Source organism: Lacerta agilis, chromosome 5 (assembly GCF_009819535.1).
Source record: "Lacerta agilis isolate rLacAgi1 chromosome 5, rLacAgi1.pri, whole genome shotgun sequence".
NCBI lineage: Eukaryota > Metazoa > Chordata > Lepidosauria > Squamata > Lacertidae > Lacerta > Lacerta agilis.
Genome location: NC_046316.1, coordinates 57,763,567 through 57,785,343, shown reverse-complemented (window position 1 = coordinate 57,785,343; position 21,777 = coordinate 57,763,567). Strand labels below are relative to the sequence as shown.

The 21,777-nt window shown below is 43.3% G+C and overlaps 2 protein-coding genes across 2 annotated transcripts; both read right to left on the bottom strand.

The window, feature by feature from the left end:
* Positions 1–337: 337 nt before the first annotated feature.
* Positions 338–14,936, bottom strand: LOC117047175 (nuclear body protein SP140-like protein). Its single transcript, XM_033150023.1, has 10 exons — positions 14,845–14,936; positions 11,918–12,007; positions 8,898–9,008; positions 7,156–7,295; positions 5,607–5,654; positions 3,888–4,006; positions 3,199–3,292; positions 1,633–1,704; positions 1,371–1,517; positions 338–719 (listed from the first exon to the last, which is right to left on the bottom strand). The coding sequence occupies exons 1-10, from the start codon at positions 14,900–14,902 to the stop codon at positions 636–638; spliced, it is 963 nt and encodes a 320-aa protein (XP_033005914.1). The 5' UTR covers positions 14,903–14,936; the 3' UTR covers positions 338–635.
* Positions 14,937–15,654: 718 nt separating this feature from the next.
* Positions 15,655–21,025, bottom strand: LOC117046367 (nuclear body protein SP140-like). The gene is made up of 4 exons (XM_033148165.1): positions 20,937–21,025; positions 20,299–20,440; positions 18,841–19,006; positions 15,655–15,773 (listed from the first exon to the last, which is right to left on the bottom strand). Exons 2-4 carry the CDS (start codon positions 20,437–20,439, stop codon positions 15,655–15,657), a joined length of 426 nt encoding a protein of 141 aa, XP_033004056.1. The 5' UTR covers position 20,440; positions 20,937–21,025.
* Positions 21,026–21,777: the final 752 nt, after the last annotated feature.

The following is a 21,777-nucleotide window of genomic DNA, read 5'->3' as shown; positions in this document are numbered from 1 at the left end:
CAGAGCAGCACATGGAAACACCATTTACCTTCCCACCAGAGTGGTACCTATTTATCTACATGCACTTTGATGTGCTTTCCAACTGCTAGGTTGGCAGGAGCAGGGACCAAGCAATGGAAGCTCACCCCATCGCAGGGATTTGAACCACCGACCTTCTGATCGGCAAGCCCTAGGCTCTGTGGTTTAAGCCACAGCGCCACCCGCATCCTTAGTAGTGCACATAACATACAAAAAATGCATTACTGCTTTCAAAAATATGTGCTTCGGTCAAAACTGCATACAAAGATGTGTTTACTTTGCACTAAAATGCTGTAGAATTCTCATGAGGATTAAAAAATTATAATTCTCAAATTGCTACAGAAATGTGGAGAACTGAAGTTATGAATGGGAAAATGAGAAACAGAGAACAGAAAAGGACAAATCCCTCCACTCCTAATGGGAACATTTAGGCCAAAAGGGAGAACATTTCACTGAGTTCTTGTGTTACATACATTGTATTTGAGACTGTGTTGACATGAATTTAAATTAGACTTGTTTTATATTTTGATCTAGGCTATGTTTTGTTACTGGACGGATACCTCATGTTGAGTTGCTCTTACTATTTTGTTTAATAAATTTGGGCTGCCCTCAAGCAGCTAATTACAAATAAAAAAAGCTTCCCGAAAGCTCTTTTCAAATTCATTTTGCAGTCTTCTTCCATCTTCTGCGACATCCTGGCCCTGTAGGGGAAATATAATAGAACGTTAGCTTTGATATGTGTGTGACTTGTTGCTTAATTTATTTAGATTTTACCATTGCTCTTCAACATGTCTACAGCAGGTGGAAACGTTTAAATATTTCTGTTGTCCTAGCCATTTCAGGTTATCGTGGCAGTATATGTACAAGTACAATGAGATTTATCACAATGAGATAGTGGGATTTCAATGACAGCTGTCTAGCTTCTGCTTCAGGACCTCTGGAAGAGAACTCCCTCTCCACAAGTAATATATTGAGATCTTCCCATAACATAGGTTTGCAGCTCACCAAGCATTCTAAGAAAAAGAAGGGAGCCAGGTGGGCTTTCTTAGGGACATATAAGGATTGCTTAGATGGCTTAGCACTGTGGTCATTATGAGAGTTATGTGTTTTGAGTACAGAGAGAAATTGAGTCACACTAAATCATCGTTTACTTTTTCTCATGCTTATTCTTTTGGGGTTTTTAATTTCAATGGATAACAGAAACCTAACTTGACCTCCTCTGCTCACTCACATGTGTTTATCATTCACAGGCAACAAACTGAAGGGAAGGGAAGGGAAGGGAAGGGAAGGGAAGGGAAGGGAAGGGAAGGGACGGGAAGGGAAGGGAAGGGAAGGGAGAGACTGATGCTTACTTGATGAAACCTCAGAAAATTGCTGAACATCAGACGCATATCTCCAATGAAATCCCCCACTGTTTCGTACTGGTTTATATTCAGCTTCACTTTTATCCTCTTGAGCCACATGGGGTTATTTGGACAGTTATCATCACATGTTTGGATCTGTTAAATCAGCACCACCAGAAAGTAATATTAGTATAAGTACTGAAAATATTACTACAATCTCAGCAATAGTGCTACAATATTGTGTTATTTTACTCTTGCCATCATGACTTACTGTGACTGGTTCATCAGCAAAAACAGCACCTTCAGGCTCACACCAGATTTTTAGAAGCAAGAACTCACATGTCTATAAAACAAAAGAAACCAATGTTCAAGGGCCTCAAATGAAATTAGGATCCCATGCCGATAGACATAAATTGATTATATTTATTTAGAAACAGGTCCCAGTTATTTGAATGCAACTTTCACCAAATTCACCCAAATAGATTACAGTGGTACCTCGACTTACGAAAGTAATCCGTTCCGAAGGCGCGCTCGTAAGTCGAAATCTTCATAAGTCGAAGGCGCCATCTTGGAACGGGGGAAAAATTTGGAAGTCAAAAAAAGCGCATTCAATTTTTCGTAAGTCAAGGTATTGTGCCGCCGCTTTCCCTTCGCAAGTCGAATCTTTCGGAAGCAGCGGCCATTTTTTCGCTTCCGGAGGTCATTCGGAAGTCGTAAAATACGGAAGTCGAGTCACTCGTAAGTCGAGGTACCACTGTATTACTGGTTCCTTTAGAGATTTTATTTAGGAATTATGAAATTGTAATTGATAACTATCGTTGGTTACTTAATTGATTAAATTTGCAAGTGTGTAAAACAAACAAACTGAAAAAATTGATTTTATTCGATTCATCTGAATGAGTTCTAGTAAGGAAAAAGAAGAATTTAAAGAAAAACAACAATATGAAGCAACACAGGATTAACCAGTTAGCTGCCATGCAACTAGGATTTCCAACACCCTCTTTTCTAACGCATCTATCAATCTATCATCTATCTATTTACAACCTTTCATCCATAGATCTCAGAAACAAAAATTTAAAAATACAGCTGCTAAATGTGAGATAGGAGGAAATAAAGTGTGAGTTACAATCACTATTTACTCAAAGCAGATACCTAGCAGTGGCCAGCCATTAGCAATTCCCCCACCTCCCTCTTCCCCACAAAGATAACCAGTCCTTCCTGACTTCTAAGATCCTCAGGACAGTAGTCAGCTATATGCAATTTCCTCTGTCCCCCAAATAAAAGGGCACGGCCCATTCAATAAATTATTCAACCAATGGCTAATCCTATACAATACCCTTCCCTGTTAATTATAACTTACAATATTTAATATGGCATCCTTACTCTGTAGAATGGCCAGCCAGGTGCAATGCCCTGACTCCCAATACAGATGGAGCAAACTGCCCGCCCAGCAAATGGTAGCAGCCACACAGTGTAGCAGACCAAGTACTCAAGCTGTTTGATAACCAAGTCCAATGAAGAACTTGATGGAGAAACTGGGAAATGAAGCCTTGTGAAGCTCTTTAAAGCTGCTACAGCACTGCTTTTAAACATGCCAGGGGTTCCTCCCACATTTGGGTCACAAATTGTGGGTGTCACAGGGAGAGGTAGAGCTGCCTGCCAACTAACACAGACTGTCTTGGTGGTAAAAATATTGGGAAGTTTATGACAGGAGGTGGCTGGCCTTGCTAAAAGGAGACTTTTTATTTAGAATTTTAAAGCAATTGATGTTACAGCCCTAATTTTACTACTTTGCTTATCATTAAACTGAAATAGGAAAAGGTTTTACGTTACCCACATTTTTTGCCTTGTTAGCCATTTTCCACTTTAAAACCTGGTCTTCTTTGAAGTAAAGGTTACCTTTCCATTTGCAAAAGGTGCATTTCCAAAACCTATAAAAATGCAGTACAAAGCATGATGGTAATGTTAGATGCAATTTGCAGACAATACTGCCATGGTAGAAATTTATTTATTCATTTCTGAAGGTTTGCCATAACCATGGTTTTCTTAAACTAACATTCCTTAGAAAAATACTTAGCACCAGAACTTAACAATATGTCAAGGCTAATCAAAATAGTCATTTTTATTAAACACTATCTTGAACTGGATGTTCTACAAAAGGAAGTAGTGATATAACATATCACTTGGCTATAACATATTACTGAAAGCTACTGTTCTATTATAGTTTAGTTTAGCTTCAACAGGACTAATATGCATTAAACAGGAGAGATGAAATATTGTTACAAGATTTTTTAAACAGTGTAGTTCTGCTTTTATAGACTCGTACCTTATTTAGTGTGAGAAAAATAGTGAAATTGATTTGTAATACAAAGTACACAAATGTCTATATTAATACAAAAGTTCACAGCTGAGCTAGCGTACAGCTTAGCAAGTTGTTGCTAGGCTTTACAGAGTGATGTTGTCAACACCTGACTTTCTTGACTATTTCACCTTAATCTAGAACTCTGAGATGAGGAAAGCAAATACCTCTTCATAGCCAATTCTTCTGGAACATGGCAAGAATTATGAAAAGATTTATTGCATGAAATGCAGCACATATCAGACCCTTCTTCCATACACACTTCACATATGCCATCATTTGCTGGCTAAAGGAAAAAGAAAAAGAAATTTGTTGAAACAGTACAGTGAGAGGTTTTTTTATCTTTGGTGTTGCTTGTACACCACCTTGTGAGTGCAATGGGCCCTGAATGGTAATTTTAAAAGACTTTAACAAAGGATCTTCAGTTGGCAGGCATATCATAAAATATCATCAACAACCACATATATACTCCTGTGTGCAGTAAAAAGAAGTTAAAACTAACTTAGTTTGTTTTTGCTGCAACATATAACTTGTAGAAGTTATCTTTGGTTTATGTAGTGGTCACTGAAGGTATCCAATTAATACGTCAATATCCACTTGGTATCTTCCTGTTTTCTCAAGTCTGGCAAAACAGAAGTGTAGGAAGCTGGCAAACAGGTAATATTTCTTGGACCCTTAAAGCATCACATCTTGCTGTGCTAAGGAGAAGTTGTGTAGACAAAGGTGTCCTTGTAAAATTACTCATCACTGACAGACTACCAGTAGTAGCACTGTACAGTCGTGGCTAATATTTGAGCTTCAAGAACCATTTTGAATTTCTTCATTTTATATTTTCTCCCTTTATGCATTGCACACATGAAGAAGAGCTTGTTTCTTCAGGCTGCTTTGCCTGTTTTCTTGATCAACCTTCTCCTTCCCACACCCATATTTTTATACTGTTACTATAGGCTTGTTTGGAAGTCTCCTATGTGTGCTGAAGGAGAAAGGGGTGGATTGGGTTGAATTAGGGTATGAAAATTATCTTGAACCAGATATAAAAGAGGAAAAGGTTTCATGGGATAGCAGATATTTTCCTTCAGCATTTCCTCACACAAATATATGATCAGATTCTGAGTAAGAGACAGAGAACAATATAAGGTAAAAAGGTAATAGGTTAGGTCCAGTCAAAGGCAACTATGGGGTTGCGGTGCTCATCTCACTTTCAGGCCAAGGGTGCCAGCGTTTGTCCACAGACAGCTTTCTGGGTCATGTGGCCAGCATGACTAAATTGCTTCTGGTGCAACGGAACAGCGTGACGGAAACCAGAGCTCACGGAAACACTGTTTACCCTCCTGTCACAGAAGTATCTATTTATCTACTTGCACTGGTGTGCTTTCGACCTGCTAGGTTGGCAGGAGCTGGGACAGAGCCACGGGAGCTCACTCTGTTGCAGGGATTCAAACTGCCGACCTTCCGATCAGCAAGCCCAAGAGGCTCAGTGGATTAGACCACAGTGCCACCCAAAAGTACATTAACAGAATGCATCCCATGGAATAAACTGGAATACAAATCTGAAGAAATCAATTAATAAGTTGATTTTGGTCATGGCTCTGCATCTTTAGAATGACCTCTCTATGAAGGTGAGTCTTACCACCTTATTATATTCATATAGATACCAGGTACAAACTCAGCATTTTTGTCAGGCTATTTATGAATCTTAGTACTGTTTTAATGTTTTTGTTTATTATGTTTTGTACCTCCTTATTCTGAAGTAATTATATTTTTTTGGAGTTGATCATGACAGAAATATCTTAATGCATAAATGGACAAATAAAATGTGTAGATGCCCATTTAGATTGGTGTATTATCTACAAATAATCTAGTAAAAGTGTTCATAATTTGTTTACCTTATTTTTCGCCGGGGAAGCTCGTGCTGGCTCAGGTAGCATGCCGTCCTGAAATAAACATCACATTTATTAGGTTTCCTCTGAGGCACAAACAGAATCCCCAAACATATTCTGAATTAGATGATAGAAATGAGACATATTACTGACACCTTACTATTTATATTTATTTAAAATCCAGTAGGAAAATATTTCATTCCGCCGGGACACTCTGCTACCAACCTTAAATTTGCCATGTTTGAGCAAAGGAATGTTAAAGATAGGCTCACATGCGAAAAGCTGAATTATTTCCATTTTGCTCTGAAGAGATACAGGGGTTTCTTACCCCACCACAGATAATAAATTCAGCATTACTAATGTATTCTGCATGAAATGGATTGTTACTGAGTTTCATGAATTGGCACAGCTGTGGCAAAGCATCACTGTGCTTATTTTGCACACCTGTTGTCTTGATTATGATTTCTATGTTTGCAATGTTTTGTGTTTTAATATGTTGAAAGACACCTTGGGAAAGATAACCTTGAAAGGTGGTCTATCAGTAATGAAATATATAGCAATCCAACCTCTAATTGAATTATTATGGTCTGTACTTTTTGCATTTAATTTCCCACTGACCTCACTGCCTACAATCCCTCCCACTGAGGATTCTGTTCCTACTCTACCCTGCAACCGAGGATTGAACTTTACATATCTAATAATGTGGCCTCCAGTCTAGAAAAGCTGATACTATAATCAATCTGTGCCATCAGATTTTTTTTTGTTATTTTTATAATAAATATCACATAGTCTTTATTGTAACCATAAAACTTCCATAGATCAATGTTCCGTGGAATACAGGTCTTGCCTTTAGCTGGCACAATCCTTATGTCTGCTCAGTTCTACATTGTGTTAGGGCAGGAGTCGCCAACCTTTCTGAATCAGTGGGCACAAAATAGTTGCCATTGTGGGTGGGGTAGAATGGGATAAAACAAAAAGAGAAAGAATAGCTATCCCCAGCAACCTGATGGAATACCATAGGAAGTCAGCTATGTCCCACTGGTTCTGATTGTGAAGATCACAGGATTTTTATTTTACACACATATGGATGCTGTTGCTGACTAATAGCAACAGAGAGCATTCCTCAACAACAGGAAATATATACAAGGTGGTCACACCACACTCAAATTATTTCACTGAAATTGCTTTGAAGGTATCTGCAGATTTTGTCCCATAACTAATTTTCTAGAAGAGCTGGAGCCTTAATATTCAAAAAATGAAAAGTCAACACTCAGCAGCGCCTGTTCAGGGAAACCAGTGGTAGCCTTTGCAGGCAACTTGTAACCTGTCTGTGGGCAACTCCTGTGTTAGAGCATTCTAGAATCTAGACAATGGCTTTTTCCTAAAACATTTTGTGCTGCTATTCACTTGCAATACAGGATATTGTACTTGTGATAGGAACAATATGTGTGGATAAATATATGGAAAGCCTTGGTGGCATCATTTGAAATTCCTTTGTAATTACAAGTAAAGAACGAGGCACTAGAATTATAGCCAATAGAAGTCAACTGCATACCTTTATTAATCCTTCTAATGTAATCCCCTGAGCGCGGATACTTCTTCTCCAGTTTGTACCTGCAATTTCTCCTTCAGTCAGAAATTCTTGTGGTGTGAACCATGTTCCCTTTAAACCCTTGATAGATTTCTGTGTAGCTCCTGTAACAGAGAAGTCATGTCAGTGCTGCAAGCCTGTCCCGTTCAGCAAAGTTCAATAGAGGGAGAAAGAAATTGTCACCAGCAGCTCCTTTTCCAATATTTACATTGGAAAAATTGAAACTAGCTATGTATTTCAGCATGGGAACTGCTCAGGGCCAACATGACTGCAGGGAGGGGGGGGGGCCCTCAGCTCCTGCCCCAATCCTTTTCTCTGTGGCAATAGCAGCACTGTCCTCTTCCCCTCTTGCTACCCCCATTCCTCCTGCCTCCTGCCCTGTCCCCTGAAGTAGCATCTGAGATCTGTGAAAGGGCCAATGGTGGCTAAAAAGGCTTTAAAAGCCTTTCTAGCTGCAGTGGCAAACTACTGTGACAGCACAGCCATTTTCTTGGGCACCTCACACAGGGCACTTCTCTGAGCAGTGAGGTGAGTGTCTAGCAAGTTACTGTAGATGGGGACAACCGTGGCTCTAAGCAGTGCGCACATACCACTACCATAGCTGTCAACCCTCCCTGCTGTTCCTCTCTGCTATAATAAGGGAATTTCCCTCAAAAAAGGGGAAGGTTGACAGCTATGACCACTACCTGAGCATGGAGGTGAGTATTTGGGCAAAAGGCTGGGCTCGTCAGAAGCCATGGAGTCTTTAGCCAATGCCCAACATGGCTTACCACAAGCACTGGGCCTGATAATACCACCAGTAAAAAAATAGCATTAATTACATGAAGTAATTAATTAAATGGACAGTGTTCTTGAAGCAACTGGCATGAGTTTGGCCAAACTGCGGGAGGCAGTGGAGGATAGGGGTGCCTGGCGTCCTCTGGTCTATGGGGTCACGAAGAGTCGGACACGACTTAACGACTGAACAACAACAACATGAAGTGTAAAATGTGTTTCTTTTCTAATGTTTATTTGGTATAATTATAATTTAAGTGGGGGGCATATTTTCTCCATCCAATAAGAATGGTCCTGAAACTGTAGCACCAAATAATTATATAAATTGAGTTGTCTTTTTTCTTTTTAAAAATAGGGAGGAATTGCCAATTATTTTCAATTCACAATTTATGGGTTGATATAACTGCAGTGCATTAATGCAGTCTAATGTGGGGAAAACTTTGGCCCTCCAGATGTTATTGAAGTACAGCTCCCATCAGCCCCAGCAAGCATAATCAGGGGTAAAAGCATCCAGAGGGCCAAAGGTTCCCTACACATGGTCTAATACACAAATGATATGCTACACCAACTAAAGTGGAAGAATACAATACAATACAATACAATACTGTTTGTATAAAAAAATTAAGTTGGAAAAATCATTTAAGCGTGCATTTCTGAATTGTGATTTGAAGGATTTAAAAGTACTGAAAATCCCATTGTGATAGATAGAATTGCTCTAAGTTATTTCAGTGGGAAATAAAAATCTAATTTCCTCCAAGACTACTTAAGTGTTCCCAGACATACAATTACACCCCCATAGTGCCACATGGATGCATCTTTCTCCCAACACACTCATGGGCACAAACACAAAGATTTTAACTTCTTATTGCTATAAAATTCCCTTAAAATATGTAATTACACATACAATTATACTGTTTCGAAGCAATGTTTACCTGCTGCCAATTTTTCCTTATATAAAACACCTTTAGTTTTTCCACAAGTAACAATCACTGTTGAGCCCTGGACAATCAGCTTTTCTTTTTTAATATTTTGTATCCCTTTTCCTAGAGGAAATCAAGAAATTGATGTCAAATGCTGTAATTTCCATATTTTGGGTTTCCAGAAAATGACAGCAGTCTTACAAAGTTACAGATCCTGCTGATAAGATGTGGCATGAGGTAGCATTTCATATCACCTAAAGTTATATCAGGACACAATTCTAAACCAAAGATACTGTCAGGTATGTTGGCAGGCAAGGGAGTTTCCCCCTCCCTCCAGTAGCTTCTGATAAGAAGTAATGAGCCTCTGGCAGGTTTCTAGTGCATTTTATTTATAACAACATATTGAGAGCAGCATCAAGCCACCCTCCCCACGGATGGCAGTCGCTCACTCTGAATCCCCTCCTCTTCCGCAGCAAGAAGCGTGCTACCAGCCACCTGTTCCGCCCCTGCGCTTCCATTGTTCCTGGACCCTTTCAGTCCTCAGAGTTCGGGGACGACGACGTCTTCCCCACCACTCGATTGAAGAATCTCCTAAATGCTCCCTTCCTCCTGGTTGCCTAGCTACTATCTCAAAGCTGTCCATCTCTTCCCCTGACTGTGCAGCCTCTGAATCTGCTGGTCTCTCTGCTTCTGGGAACGTGTAAGGCGGGGGGGATCCCCCCCCCTCTGTTAGAGGCTGCTCTGTCTGTGACTGCATTCCCCCATCTTCAGAGTCAGACCAGTCTCTGGCATCATATTCAGACCAGCCCCCAACAGATACAATGGCTGCAGAGCTACAGAGTTATGAGCTATCATAACTCAAATTATGACTCCGCCATGGAGATATACTGGTACATCTGCGCAGATGCCCTGGTGCAACTCTACGTGGACCTATGTGTTCCACCAGTGCAACTCCAGCAATATAAGTCTGCCAATATTAACACCTCAGAGGGTCAGTAGGGAAGAAAGCAGTCTTTCAGATATTTGGGGGCTAAATTGTTTAGGACTTTAAACATTACTGTGAGCACCCTGCACTGGATCTGGAAACGAACTGGCAACCAGTAAGATATGTTTTAAAATGGGGTTCATGAAATCTAAATGAAACCCCAGTAAGTTATCTGGCAGCTGCACTTTGTATCAGTTGGGTAGCCCCATGTAGACTGCATTGCAATAATAGAGGCTGGAAGTTGCCAGAGAATAGAGTTCATTGGCCAAGTCACTGGGGAAGAGTGGAGATAGCAGACTCAGATGGTGAATGCCCAAATGGGGCCACTGAGAAAGAAGCAGTAGCTATCATGTTTAGGAAAAAGTGGAAGTTGGGGGGGGGGAATAGACCCCACTGTAAAGGGATATAAAGTTCACAAAGTCACCCACCAAGGACTGAACATGTGTAGTGTAAATACAAAAAAAAGCTGCTGAAAATTTTGGGGCAAAGAGAAGGGCATGTTCCCCAAGGACCCAGCAATCCTTCCAAATAAGTTGGCTTCCAAAAAAAATTAATAGCCAAAAACAGAAATTGAGAAGGAAACAGTTGCATCCTTTTCACATTGCAAAGCTTAGAACTCACAAACTCAGGTACAAAGTAGAAAAGCAAATATCTTGAATGAAGGACCACACCCTGTCCAGATCACATCAACTCTAGGTTTTGCCTTGATTGTCCAAGGGATGGCAAGAAACGGTGGTTGAGTCCTGCTTTTATACTTTCTTATCTTACATCTAATGACTATTAATTTATTACCTTATGGTTATTTAGTAATTTTATTCTCCTCTACATCTTGTTTTCTGTGGTTTTGCTCAACCATAAGACTGTGACATTTTCTTCTTCACCACAGAAAGTTATCTGTTATTCTTTTCACTGTTTCACCCACAAAATGTTCCCATTGCTACAGGAAACTGACATTTACCTGAATGCTTGAACAAAATTAATTAATACAGAGGCTCCCTTACACATGTTCTTTAATTAATAAGTAATTTCTTACTTATGTCAAGTATCCTAAACCAGTGTACATAATACAGAGGTTTAATACTTTGAACAGTCCTAGAGAAACCTCTGTAGCCATTATATATAATATTTTCCTATGCCCACATAAACTGAAGGCTAATGTAAGTATATGTATTAAAGCACATTGCTACAAAATTAATAAACTAACAACCAAACAATAGCAGCTACACAATGTGGAGCATCAGTTGGGGGGACGGGACAGAAAAGGGGGTGGAATGCCTTGCCTGAGCCCCTTATAGCTTACAGCAGGGGTGGCCAAAATACAGTGGTACCTCGGGTTAAGAACTTAATTTGTTCTGGAGGTCAGTTCTTAACCTGAAACTGTTCTTAACCTGAGGTACCACTTTAGCTAATGGGGCTTCCCACTGCTGCCGCGCCACCACCGCACAATTTCTGTTCTCATCCTGAAGCAAAGTTCTTAAGCCGAGGTACTATTTCTGGGTTAGCGGAGTCTGTAACCTGAAGCGTCTGTAACCTGAGGTACCACTGTAGTGCCCTCCAAAAGTTGTTGATGGGGCAGGGATGCATCTAGCTATGACAGAAAAGATAGCTTGCAGTTAAGTCTGAGAGAAAATAGGAAAAGAGATGCCAACTCTTAAGAGAACTGGGAACTGAGAAGTCAGGTTGCAGCATACAACCACAATGTGAAGCAAGTTCCTTGAACTCACATAGGGCCAAGGGGTCAGGTTTCAAGACATAGCAAGAATGGAGCTCCATAGTCATCATAACAGGATGCTGTAACTATTGGTAATGGCTAACATTGCATGCATGCAGTTAAAACAACAACAAAAACAGGGGATTGGGTAATGGAGGCAGGCATTTAAAAAGAAGTGGGCAAAATGGCAGCTAGGAACCAGGGTGCAGGTAAAGGACATATGGACAACACCCATGCCCAGTTTGTAGAGTGTATGCCAAAGCTGCTTTTGGAGAACTGTGGAAGGGGTTAGTTTGGAGAACCTATGAGGAATCTATACCACTGCACCTTCTTTACCTTTCAGAACACCACCCATTTTCAAACAGGTGTTAGTTGGTCCTTGAGACATTTTTGCCATGCTTTCTGTAGCACCAGCTAATTTCAGTCCTGAGGAAGAAGAAGAAGAAGCCATTTAGTAGGGAATTGTTATCCCTTTTTCGCTCATTTTAAAAAGAGAAACCAAGGACTCAGCTATACAGCTGCAAAGAAAACATTTAAAATGTGTTGTAAAATGCATTGTACAAATGTGACAGTAGATGCTGATGGTGAGCTATGGTAAATTCAATATATTTTTCAATTTATTTATTTTTTAAGCATTTTCACAACATTTTTTAATATGTGGCTAGATTCCACCCAAATGCCCTGGAATGCCTTCAGTGTGCCAGGCCAGCAGTGCAGTTGTGTATTAAGCATTTAAAAATGGCATTTTTAAATTACAAGAACAATCAAAGGAACCACAATACAGGGAACAACAGGAAAAGAGAAATCTGGATAAACCCATACATTGCTTCATAAAGTTCATACATACTACGTATAAGCATCCCATACTAAAAGCATCAGTCAGTGTCAAGTTTCACCAAGTAGCACCAAGTCACTGGGTTTTCAATACCTTTCAATAATCTTAACTGATATGTTCGCTTCTCAGATATGACTATATTCCAAATGTTATTATACCAAAGAGAAATATTTAGGTCTTTCAAGGCTTCCCACAACTGTGTGATAGACAGCCTAGCTGCAACTAGCAGAAAGATTAGGAAAATGTTTGGTTTTATGTTCCTCTTAATGTCCTAAAAATAGTTACAATTGGGGTGTAATTTGTATTGGGTCCTGAAGAATACTACTGATTTCCTGATATATGTCAGACTAAAAGTTTTTGACAATCAGGCATTCCCATCAAAGATTGAAATGTTACCGAGTGACCACAGCCCAGCCAAAACACTACAGCTAGACAAAGGGTAATACTGTACATGATAGCTAGCAAGCTGGAGCCTTGTACCACCTATGGGAGACTCTGGTGTGGTATTCTGCACTATGCAGGCAGAAATAGACCCTGCTGGTTTTAATGGTTCACATGCTTTTCCATTTTATATCATTTATTTCGCATCCTATGTCTGCCTCCCAGGTAGTTTTCAGGCTTCTTAATGAGCTGGATAAATTTCCAGCAATTCTCCATAGATCTCTTATATCAATACTTTATCTTTAGATCCTTGGTTTAACAGAACAGTTTCAAAGGGATCTGGTTGCCTGTGCCTAGATACCCTGATTTAGCAGGATCTAACTCAACTGATGTAAGTGAAGCCATCCCATACATACCCAAATCTCCTGTGTCCAGTCTAAATTGATCCTGGGAAACTGGATTACCATTTTTATTTTAAAAATTGCATAATCTAAAGTATCCTTTTTCCTCTTAAGACAATAATACCTTCTACAAATTTAACATATTCACATCCAATTTTATCCAATGCTTATATACCGTCATTGCCATAAAACATGAATGTCAAAACTGAAAAGCCTCTTGATATAAAATTACCGTATTTTACGCTCCATAAGACGCACTTTTTCCCTCCTAAAATGGAAGGGAAAATCGCTGTGCGTCTTATAGAGCGAAGGCTTCGCTCCCACTGCCTCCCCCCATCCCCCGTCGCGTTCGGCGGAAGGTGGGGGGAGGCAGCAGCGATGTTGCTGGATCATGCCAGCACCTCCGTTCACCGAAAGAAGCTTCTTTCGGCGAGCGGAGCTGCTAGCACGATCCAGCAACATCTCCGCTGCTTCCCCCGACCTCCCGCCGAACGCGGCGGGGGATGGGGGGAGGCGGCGGGAAGCGAAGGGGATGCTGGTGGATCGTGCCAGCAGCTCCGTTCACGGAGCTGCTAGCACGATCCACCAACACCTCCGCCGCCTCCTCCCACATCCCGCCGAACGCGACGGGGGATGTGGGGAGGCGGCGGGGAGCAAAGGGGATGTTGGTGGATCGTGCCAGCAGCTCCGTGAACGGAGCTGCTAGCACGATCCACCAACACCTCCGCTGCCTCCCCCCACGTCCCGCCGAACGCGACGGGGGATGGGGGGAGGCGGCAAGAAGCGAAGGGGATGTTGGTGGATCGTGCCAGCAGCTCCGTTCATGGAGCTGCTAGCAAGATCCACCAACACCTCCGCCGCCTCCCCCCACGTCCCGCCGAACGCGACGGGGGATGTGGGGAGGCGGCGGGGAGCAAAGGGGATGTTGGTGGATCGTGCCAGCAGCTCCGTGAACGGAGCTGCTAGCACGATCCACCAACACCTCCGCCGCCTCCCCCCACGTCCCGCCGAACGCGACGGGGGATGTGGGGAGGCGGCGGGGAGCAAAGGGGATGTTGGTGGATCGTGCCAGCAGCTCCGTGAACGGAGCTGCTAGCACGAACCACCAACATCTCTGCTGCCTCCCCCCACGTCCCGCCGTATTCGGCGGGAGGTGGGGGGAGGCAGCTGCGATGCCTGCTTTTGGGATCGATGGGCGGCAGGGAGGTTGGTAGAGGATTTCCTCCACCACCCCATGCGCTGCCCGCCAATCCCAAAAGCAGGCTTTTGGGATCGGTGCAAGGCATGGGATGGTGGAGGAAACAGCGGGGATGCTGCTGCTTTCTCCACCACCCTGCGCCCCGATGCCAAAAGCAGGCTTATCCCCTGTTGCCTTAAAGGGACATGGGGAGGAGGGGAGAAACCTTCTCCCCTCGTCCCCATGTCCCTTTAAGGAAGCGGGGATGAGCCGCTGTGAAGGGAGAAGGGGCTTCCCCTCCAGCACTCCCCTCCGTGTTTTTTAGAGGAGGAAAACCAGGAAAATATTTTTTTCCTGGTTTTTCCCCTTTAAAAAACAAGTGTGTCTTGTGGTCCGGAGCGCCTTATGGACCGAAAAATACGGTATGTTCAGAAGTGCCCACCCTGCTCCATCTATTTTTATGCAATACCTTGATAGCTAGTTGAGGCTTCTCCCTCTGAAAAATATTTTTTATAACGTTCTGCCATTTCTTGATCAAACTTGGGTGTAAAGAGAAAGGGGGAACCTGAAACAAAAAAAGGGAAATTTAGAACAACTTTCTCATTTAGTTCTTATGGGTTAGCAAATTCTGCCTAAAATGAGAAGACTACTCACAATACCTCCTGAGAAAATGGCTGTACTGTATTTGGCTTGGGGTGTTTTCAATTTCCAAAGATGGATTAGATATCAGTTGAAAACGATGTCAGTAATTGGCAGCTGATTATGCCAACCCTGTTTCCATTTGCCAGCATTTTAAGACTAGTGGGCCTCAGTAAGGGCCCCTCCAGACAGATGTTTTATTGTGACACAATAATAGTCCATTAGTGGTGGATTTATTCTGCTTTAGCTTGCTGTGTGATGTTTCCTTAATGCTTCCTTATTGCTGTCCAAAGGTGCCATAGCGCAACAAAAGCATCACAAAAATATAGCAGAACATTTGTAACATAAAAAGTTATAGAACTCCAGAAGGAAGTTACAGGCTATGCACTGACTTAAAAAACAACAACAGTGCAACTGCCTCAAGCTTCAGCAAGCGCAAACAATATTGACAGCAGGAACACATATGACTGTCCCAATAGCCTTATTAGCACAAATCATCAGGAATGCGCAATAAAAAGGCTACCTGGAGGGTCTCTAATTTTCATCCATCTCAGGTAGGTCCTGTAGGTGGAAGGTTTGGGGAGTTCTGCCTTATATTATTCTATTTTTTCTCTTCCCACAGTCTATGCCTCAGAAGCATTTAGAGACCCATGTGAAATTCACCTTTCGGAGCAGAGAATTCAGAATCGTTCTTCTTTGTCTGGAATATGTTCTTGCTTCCAGGTCCTGTGGCAGAGCTCTTTGTAGCACGCTGGAGAACTGAAAAGAAAGTGTGTGAAGAAAACAAGGGCATTAGCACCTTACTATTAACTTAAATGGATAAAATGTGCTGTGAACATCTAATCCAAGGGTAGGCAACATGGAATGGCACCTGGGAAGGCTTCCAGTGGTGCCCCAGTGAAAGGTCCTCAGAATTTGAGCTTTCATTGCTCTTGTTGTTTTAAGTAAGTTTCTAGTCCTCCTAAAAAAAAAAAAAGTTATGCAACAAAATGTGCAGGTGCTTTCTAAGCAAATGAGACTGGTGGGGCTACCTTGTGGTGTAGTGTGGTGTAGCCAGTGTGGTGTAGTGGTTAAGAGCGGTAGACTTGTTATCTGGGGAACCGGGTTCGCGTCTCCACTCCTCCACATGCAGCTGCTGGGTGACCTTGGGCTAGTCACACTTCTCTGAAGTCTCTCAGCCCCACTCACCTCACAGAGTGTTTGTTGTGGGGGAGGAAGGGAAAGGAGAATGTTAGCCGCTTTGAGACTCCTTCGGGTAGTGAAAAGTGAGATATCAAATCCAAACTCTTCTTCTTCTTGTATATTTTTCATGATACTATGGACAGTAACAGCATCGGTATATGTAAAATCAATAATCATAATCAGTACCAGCAGGACACAGCTGACTCCCCATTGTAAGCAGGTCCAGACGGCCAATGAGGCAAGGCAAGGCAAATGCATCAGGTGGTACATCCAGTCTCCACTCCTGCCCTCTGCCTCCTCCTCCTCCTCTTTACCTGCCCATTGTGACACCCTCACCCACCACCTCCAAGCCTCTTCTCTGCTGCCCACTCCTCTCCTCTACAGCCTTCTGCTCCCCTGCTGCCTTCTGCTTGGGGTGGGTGGCATACAGGGGAGGAGCAGGTGACAAGAGGGCTGCCAAAGAGTAAGTGGTAGTGACATTTCCTATTTTTCCCAAAGCTGCAAAATGCTCCAAGCCAGCCATGATTTTAAGCATGAGATTATTGGGGGTGGTTGTCTCTCTAACTGTGTGTTATGCCATGTTTCCCATGGCAGCCATTTTGTGCAATGCCACGCCCCCTATGACAGCCATTTTGTGACCAGTGCCCCTAGCACTCTCATAATTGAAAATGTATCCAGTAGTTGACAAAGATTGGAGATCCCTGATCTCATCATTTATGGTTTATAAGAAACTGCAGCTGGTGCAAAATGCTTCCTTCCATGCATACACATAACAGATGCTGGATGGCCATCTGTCTTGGATGCTTTAATTGAGATTCCTGTATTGCAGGGCGTTGGACGAAGTGACCCTTGGGATCCCTTCCAACTCTGCGATTCTATATCAACAGTGCTGGAGGAACAGCACTGATTGCCTATTTGCTACTGAACTGTGTTTGAGGTGATGGTCTTGACCTGTAAGGCTCTGGACAGTTTAGGACCACTGGCAGAGGAAGAGGGGTGCGGGGGGGGGGAGCAGACTGCCCCTGGCAGCGCGATCCCAGTGGGGTGCCATCACAGCTGCCCCCCGCCCAGGACCGGTGCTAGGGTTTCTGGCGCCCTAGGCAGACCACCTTCTGGCGCCCCCCCCCCCGCCAAAGCCTGCTTTAACGGGAGGTGGGGGGTGGAGAGGCAAGCAGCAGTTTCTCCGCTGAACAGAGAAGTTGCTGCTTGCCCATCCCGCCCCCCGCCCAAGCCTGCTTTAGCGGGAGGTGGGGGGGTGGAGAGGCAAGCAGCAGTTTCTCCGCTGAACAGAGAAGCTGCTGCTTGCCCGTCCCACCGCCCGCCCCCCACCAAAGCCTGCTTTAGCGGGAGCCGGGGTGGTGGTGTAGGGGGCAAGCAGCACCTGTCCACCACAGCAGAGAAGCTGCTGCTAGCCCGCCCCACCCCCCTGCCGAAGCCTGGCCAGCACCCCCTCCATTTTGGCGCCCTAGGCAATTGCCTAGTTCACCTAAATGGACACGCCGGCCCTGCCCCCGCCAGCGCTGGGCACCACAGGCGGCGCACCACACTCCCAGGACACACGCCAGCCCCACCCCGTCTGCTCTCTGCCCCCTGGTGCTGGAGCATGAAGCTCCGCCACTGTTTAGGACAATGCCGCCTTTCACATATTCCAGCCCATTCATTGTCAAAGTTGTGATGCGTCACGAAGAGACAAGCCTTTCATCAAAGCAAAGGAGGATATTCTAGACATGCCATATCAAGCAGACATACATCTTATGATGATTAGGATACATCACCGTATTCTGACACAGTCGAATAACCTTCCCTTAGAGACAAAATGAGCACTTGTGGGGAAAGTTGGTAAAAACCTACAATTTAAATAGGCATTCCTGGGCACTGATTCTTAGTAATGGTATTACTTAACTTTGAATGTTCTAGTTTATGTTTTCTTGTTTTAGTATACTGGTTTTATTTTGTAAACCACCATATTATTTTTCACAATAAAAGGCAGACAATAAGTACTTTCAAATGAACAGAATAATAAATTCACCAGCAGATGGCAGGCAGAGGGTTGAGACAAAGAGAATGCATAGTTGGGAATATTTGTCAGGGGTGCATGCCGGAGTCAGGCCCTGGGACCAACAGGGCTTTGTGGGACTAGGGCCTATTTGGCTTGTTCTAGTGAGGCAGGGCGCGGCTGCACAGGTGAGGCTGCTTGGTAACTCACTGCACCTGGTGGCAGGAGGCGGCAGGAATATAAGGCCAGCTTTTTCCCTTGGCTCTTTGCCACAGCAACGCATTCCCCGCCTCGCCGCGTGCCTCCTTGTTCGTTGTGACCTCGTGCCTTAACTCTTGAATGGTGACTCCATGCCTGGACCCTTGGACCGTGACCACGTATCTTGCCTCTTGGACTGTGACTTTGTGCCTCAACCCTCAGAGTGAGACTTGTACCGCGTGCTTCCTGTCTCCCTCCTCGGACCCTCTGCCCGACCCAATGGCCCCTGGTCCTGACGTTCCTTGCTGCCCGCCCGGACCGTGACAATATTCCATGGCTCAAACATTCACTACTACACCGTTTCTCAATAAAATCTAATGATTTTTCTTTCATTTTGACTATCTTTTACGTTTGCCAGGTAGATTTAGCACAGCCAACAAGATAACTTACCATTTTCTAGGCTTTCGTGTATTGGCTTTAAATTTGGATATGCTTCCAGGTTCTCTTGGCAGAAAATCTCCTTTACTCCTGACACATTGTTTGTAATGCTTTCAAGTACACTGTATACCACTCTGTGAAGAGCATTTGCATTTGACGATACCTGCTCAAAACAATTCTGGGGGGGGGGGACGACGACAATATATAAAAAAAATTAAACTCATATACAGTAAGTATCCCATTTCCCATCATATCCAAGATGGTAAACGTAGCATAAGCAAAGAAATCAAATCCAGTTCAAATTCCAAGGCCCAGCACAGTTAAAATCCCTCTCCTATATTTTGTATTAATGGCAAAGAAAGCTTCAAGGCATTTGACCTCTTGTTTTTCAGAAACAAGTCACAACCTGCTGCTGTTAAGGAGTGTGTCTTCTTTACTTTTTCTCTGGCTCACACCCCACACTAACTTTCAAGGTTCCTCCTCCTGTGCAATGGTTGCTGTTGTACCCCTATCTCTCCTAAAAGCTCTCAAGATGGAGAGGGGAAGTTAGGCTGGGAGAGGACCACTGGTGTAGGTTCACTGTGGACACTATGGCTGAATGGAGTTTGAGCCCACATCTTGGCATCCAAGTCTAACACACTACACTTTGTTGTCACTACACTTTGTTGTAGTGACAACTTTGTTGTTCACTACACTTTGTTGTCTCTCATGCTGTGTTCCTCCTGCTACCCTGAAAACCTTTCCGGTTATGAGTCACGTATAACATCTCCCTATGCCACAGAGGAAGCCATTTGCCCTGTGCCATATGGGTACTTCAGCATTAAAAAGAGCACATGGGAGAAGAATGCTGCAACTTTCCACCTCTTGTTTCCTACCTTCCCTTTAGCCATTTTCCTCCCCTATTGGCTGGCTTCAAGTATTAATACCCCTCCCCACTCTCTCACTATATATAAGGGTCTGGTGACTTCTGTTTCAGTGTATCTGAGGAAGTGTGCATGCACACGAAAGCTCATACCAAGAACAAACTTAGTTGGTCTTTAAGGTGCTACTGGAAGGAATTTATTTATTTATTATTTTGTTTTGAAAAGGAAAAAGTAACTGATTCCAAAGAGCTAAAAATCGGGCAGTGAGAGTTCAACACCCCCTTTCTTATACATTGCTGATGGTTAAAGTAAGACATCTCCCACCCATTGCTTTATATACTAGCTGGGCAGACATGTGAACAATGGTCCCATAATGTCAGCTTTTGCTCCAGGAAAAGCTCAGACAGATGTGGGGAATCTTTGGCCCTTCAGATGTTGCTGAACTACAATTCCCATCAACCCTGGCCATTGACCATGCTTGCTGGGGCTGATGGGAGTTGCAGTTCATCAACTTCTGGGAAGCCAAAGATTCCCCAATCCTGGCTTAGATGAACTCCAAAAACCCAGGCGCATCTTAAATAATAAATTCAATGTCTACAATAGTCACCTTAAACTGCTCTTCAGATATTATGTTCTTGTCTCGCAGGATAAAGAGGAAGGGAAATAAGTCTTTGATAGCAGCAGAAATCTGCATTTTATTGGCTCTGAACCATTCCAAAATTTCACCCGAAGTACCTAAAGCAGACATGCTATAAACAAAGCAAGATGTATCAGATACCTTCAAAAACTCGATGAAAGCAAGAGAAGTGATGGCTATTTAAAGAAAAATTTCTAGCATTACAGTGGCAAAATCTAGAATTACATGGAATTAAAATACAGATCCCATTTCTGAAAAGGAAAAGTCACATTTAAAGTGCCCATGCCAGGTGGCCATCCAACCTCTGCTCAAAAACCTCCAAGGAAGGAGAAGGCCCTTGGAATAGAGCTGAAGAGAATATTTTCTTGTCCAACCCCTGATGCGGAGGGAAAACATACTATGGGAAGCAACAGAAAAGCAGCATTACAGTGAGAAACCAATGCTAATCTAGCTCCAACGGTCCACTCAATCCTACACGCCTCTACTCAGAAGTAAGCCCTACTGAGTTCTATGGGACTTACTCCCAGGTAAGCGTGTATAGGGTTGCAGCTTTAGCACTCCAAGACTCCCTGAGGAAACGCATCAGTCCTATCCTGCTGCAAGGGAACCTGTTTCTTGGGCGTCCCTCATCCCCCTTGGCTTGCCCGAAGCTCAGGCAGCGCTTCGAGTCTCCCGCATCTCTTGAATGAATTTGTTTGCTGCGACGCCAAGCCCGTCTGAGACTCTTTCTTCCTTGCGGAGATCAACCACTCGCGACACTTACCTTTCTGCTTTTCCTTCGCAAAGTGGAAGCTGCACGAACAGGCACAAGGTTAAATAGAAGGATGGATCTCACAATTTCGCCAGGTGAAAAAAAGAAGTGAGGGCGAGAGGGAAATGAAAGTGAAAATATTCCTTCTTCAGTACGTGGGACCTCCCACTGGGTCCGTGACTGGCTGTTGGGAGACGGATTTGGGTAGAGCCTCTAAATTGGCCAATTTCTGGGAAGAAAAGCAGAATCGAAAGTTTAAAAACCTAGGAAATCAAAACTTACTAACTGTCCCCTCCCTGTGAATAATTTTCGAAACTGTGCATAATGTATTGCTTATTACCCTTGTGGCAATCTCTTCCTTTGGAGACCCCACCCTTTCTGTCTCACAGATATATGACTTCTGCCTGAGTCCTGGCATGACCTAAGAGTTTCCCTGTAGTTCCTTTCAGTGCCTGTATGAACAGATTTTGAGATTACGTTTTTGTGGGTATTGAGTGTGTCCGTGGTGTGAACTTAAAGCGATGGTTGTGCGGAGTCAAGGATTTGAACAGGAATGTACATGTTGCTGAAAGGCTGAGGAGAGCCACTCGGTGTGCCAGTTTCATTTGTCAGAAAATGGTTTCCGGATGCAAAATCTCTCTGCTTGGAATGTGAAAACCACAAATCCCATTTTGCTTCAAATCCAGACACAAAATCTC

What these genes read in the sequence shown, in the direction of transcription:
- LOC117047175 (XM_033150023.1), bottom strand. Translation starts at nt 14,902, where the DNA reads ATGGCAGAACGTTATAAAAAATATTTTTCAGAGGGAGAAGCCTCAACT. An exon ending in AATGGGTGGTGTTCTGAAAG is followed by an intron (nt 9,009 to 11,917) that starts GTAAAGAAGGTG and finishes GATTTCCTCTAG; the next exon opens with GAAAAGGGATACAAAATATT. An exon ending in TGGCTAACAAGGCAAAAAAT is followed by an intron (nt 1,705 to 3,198) that starts GTGGGTAACGTA and finishes TTTGTTTTATAG; the next exon opens with ACATGTGAGTTCTTGCTTCT.
- LOC117046367 (XM_033148165.1), bottom strand. Translation starts at nt 20,439, where the DNA reads ATGTCTGCTTTAGGTACTTCGGGTGAAATTTTGGAATGGTTCAGAGCC. An exon ending in TATCTGAAGAGCAGTTTAAG is followed by an intron (nt 19,007 to 20,298) that starts GTGACTATTGTA and finishes CCCCCCCCCCAG; the next exon opens with AATTGTTTTGAGCAGGTATC. An exon ending in ACACGAAAGCCTAGAAAATG is followed by an intron (nt 15,774 to 18,840) that starts GTAAGTTATCTT and finishes CTTTCTTTTCAG; the next exon opens with TTCTCCAGCGTGCTACAAAG.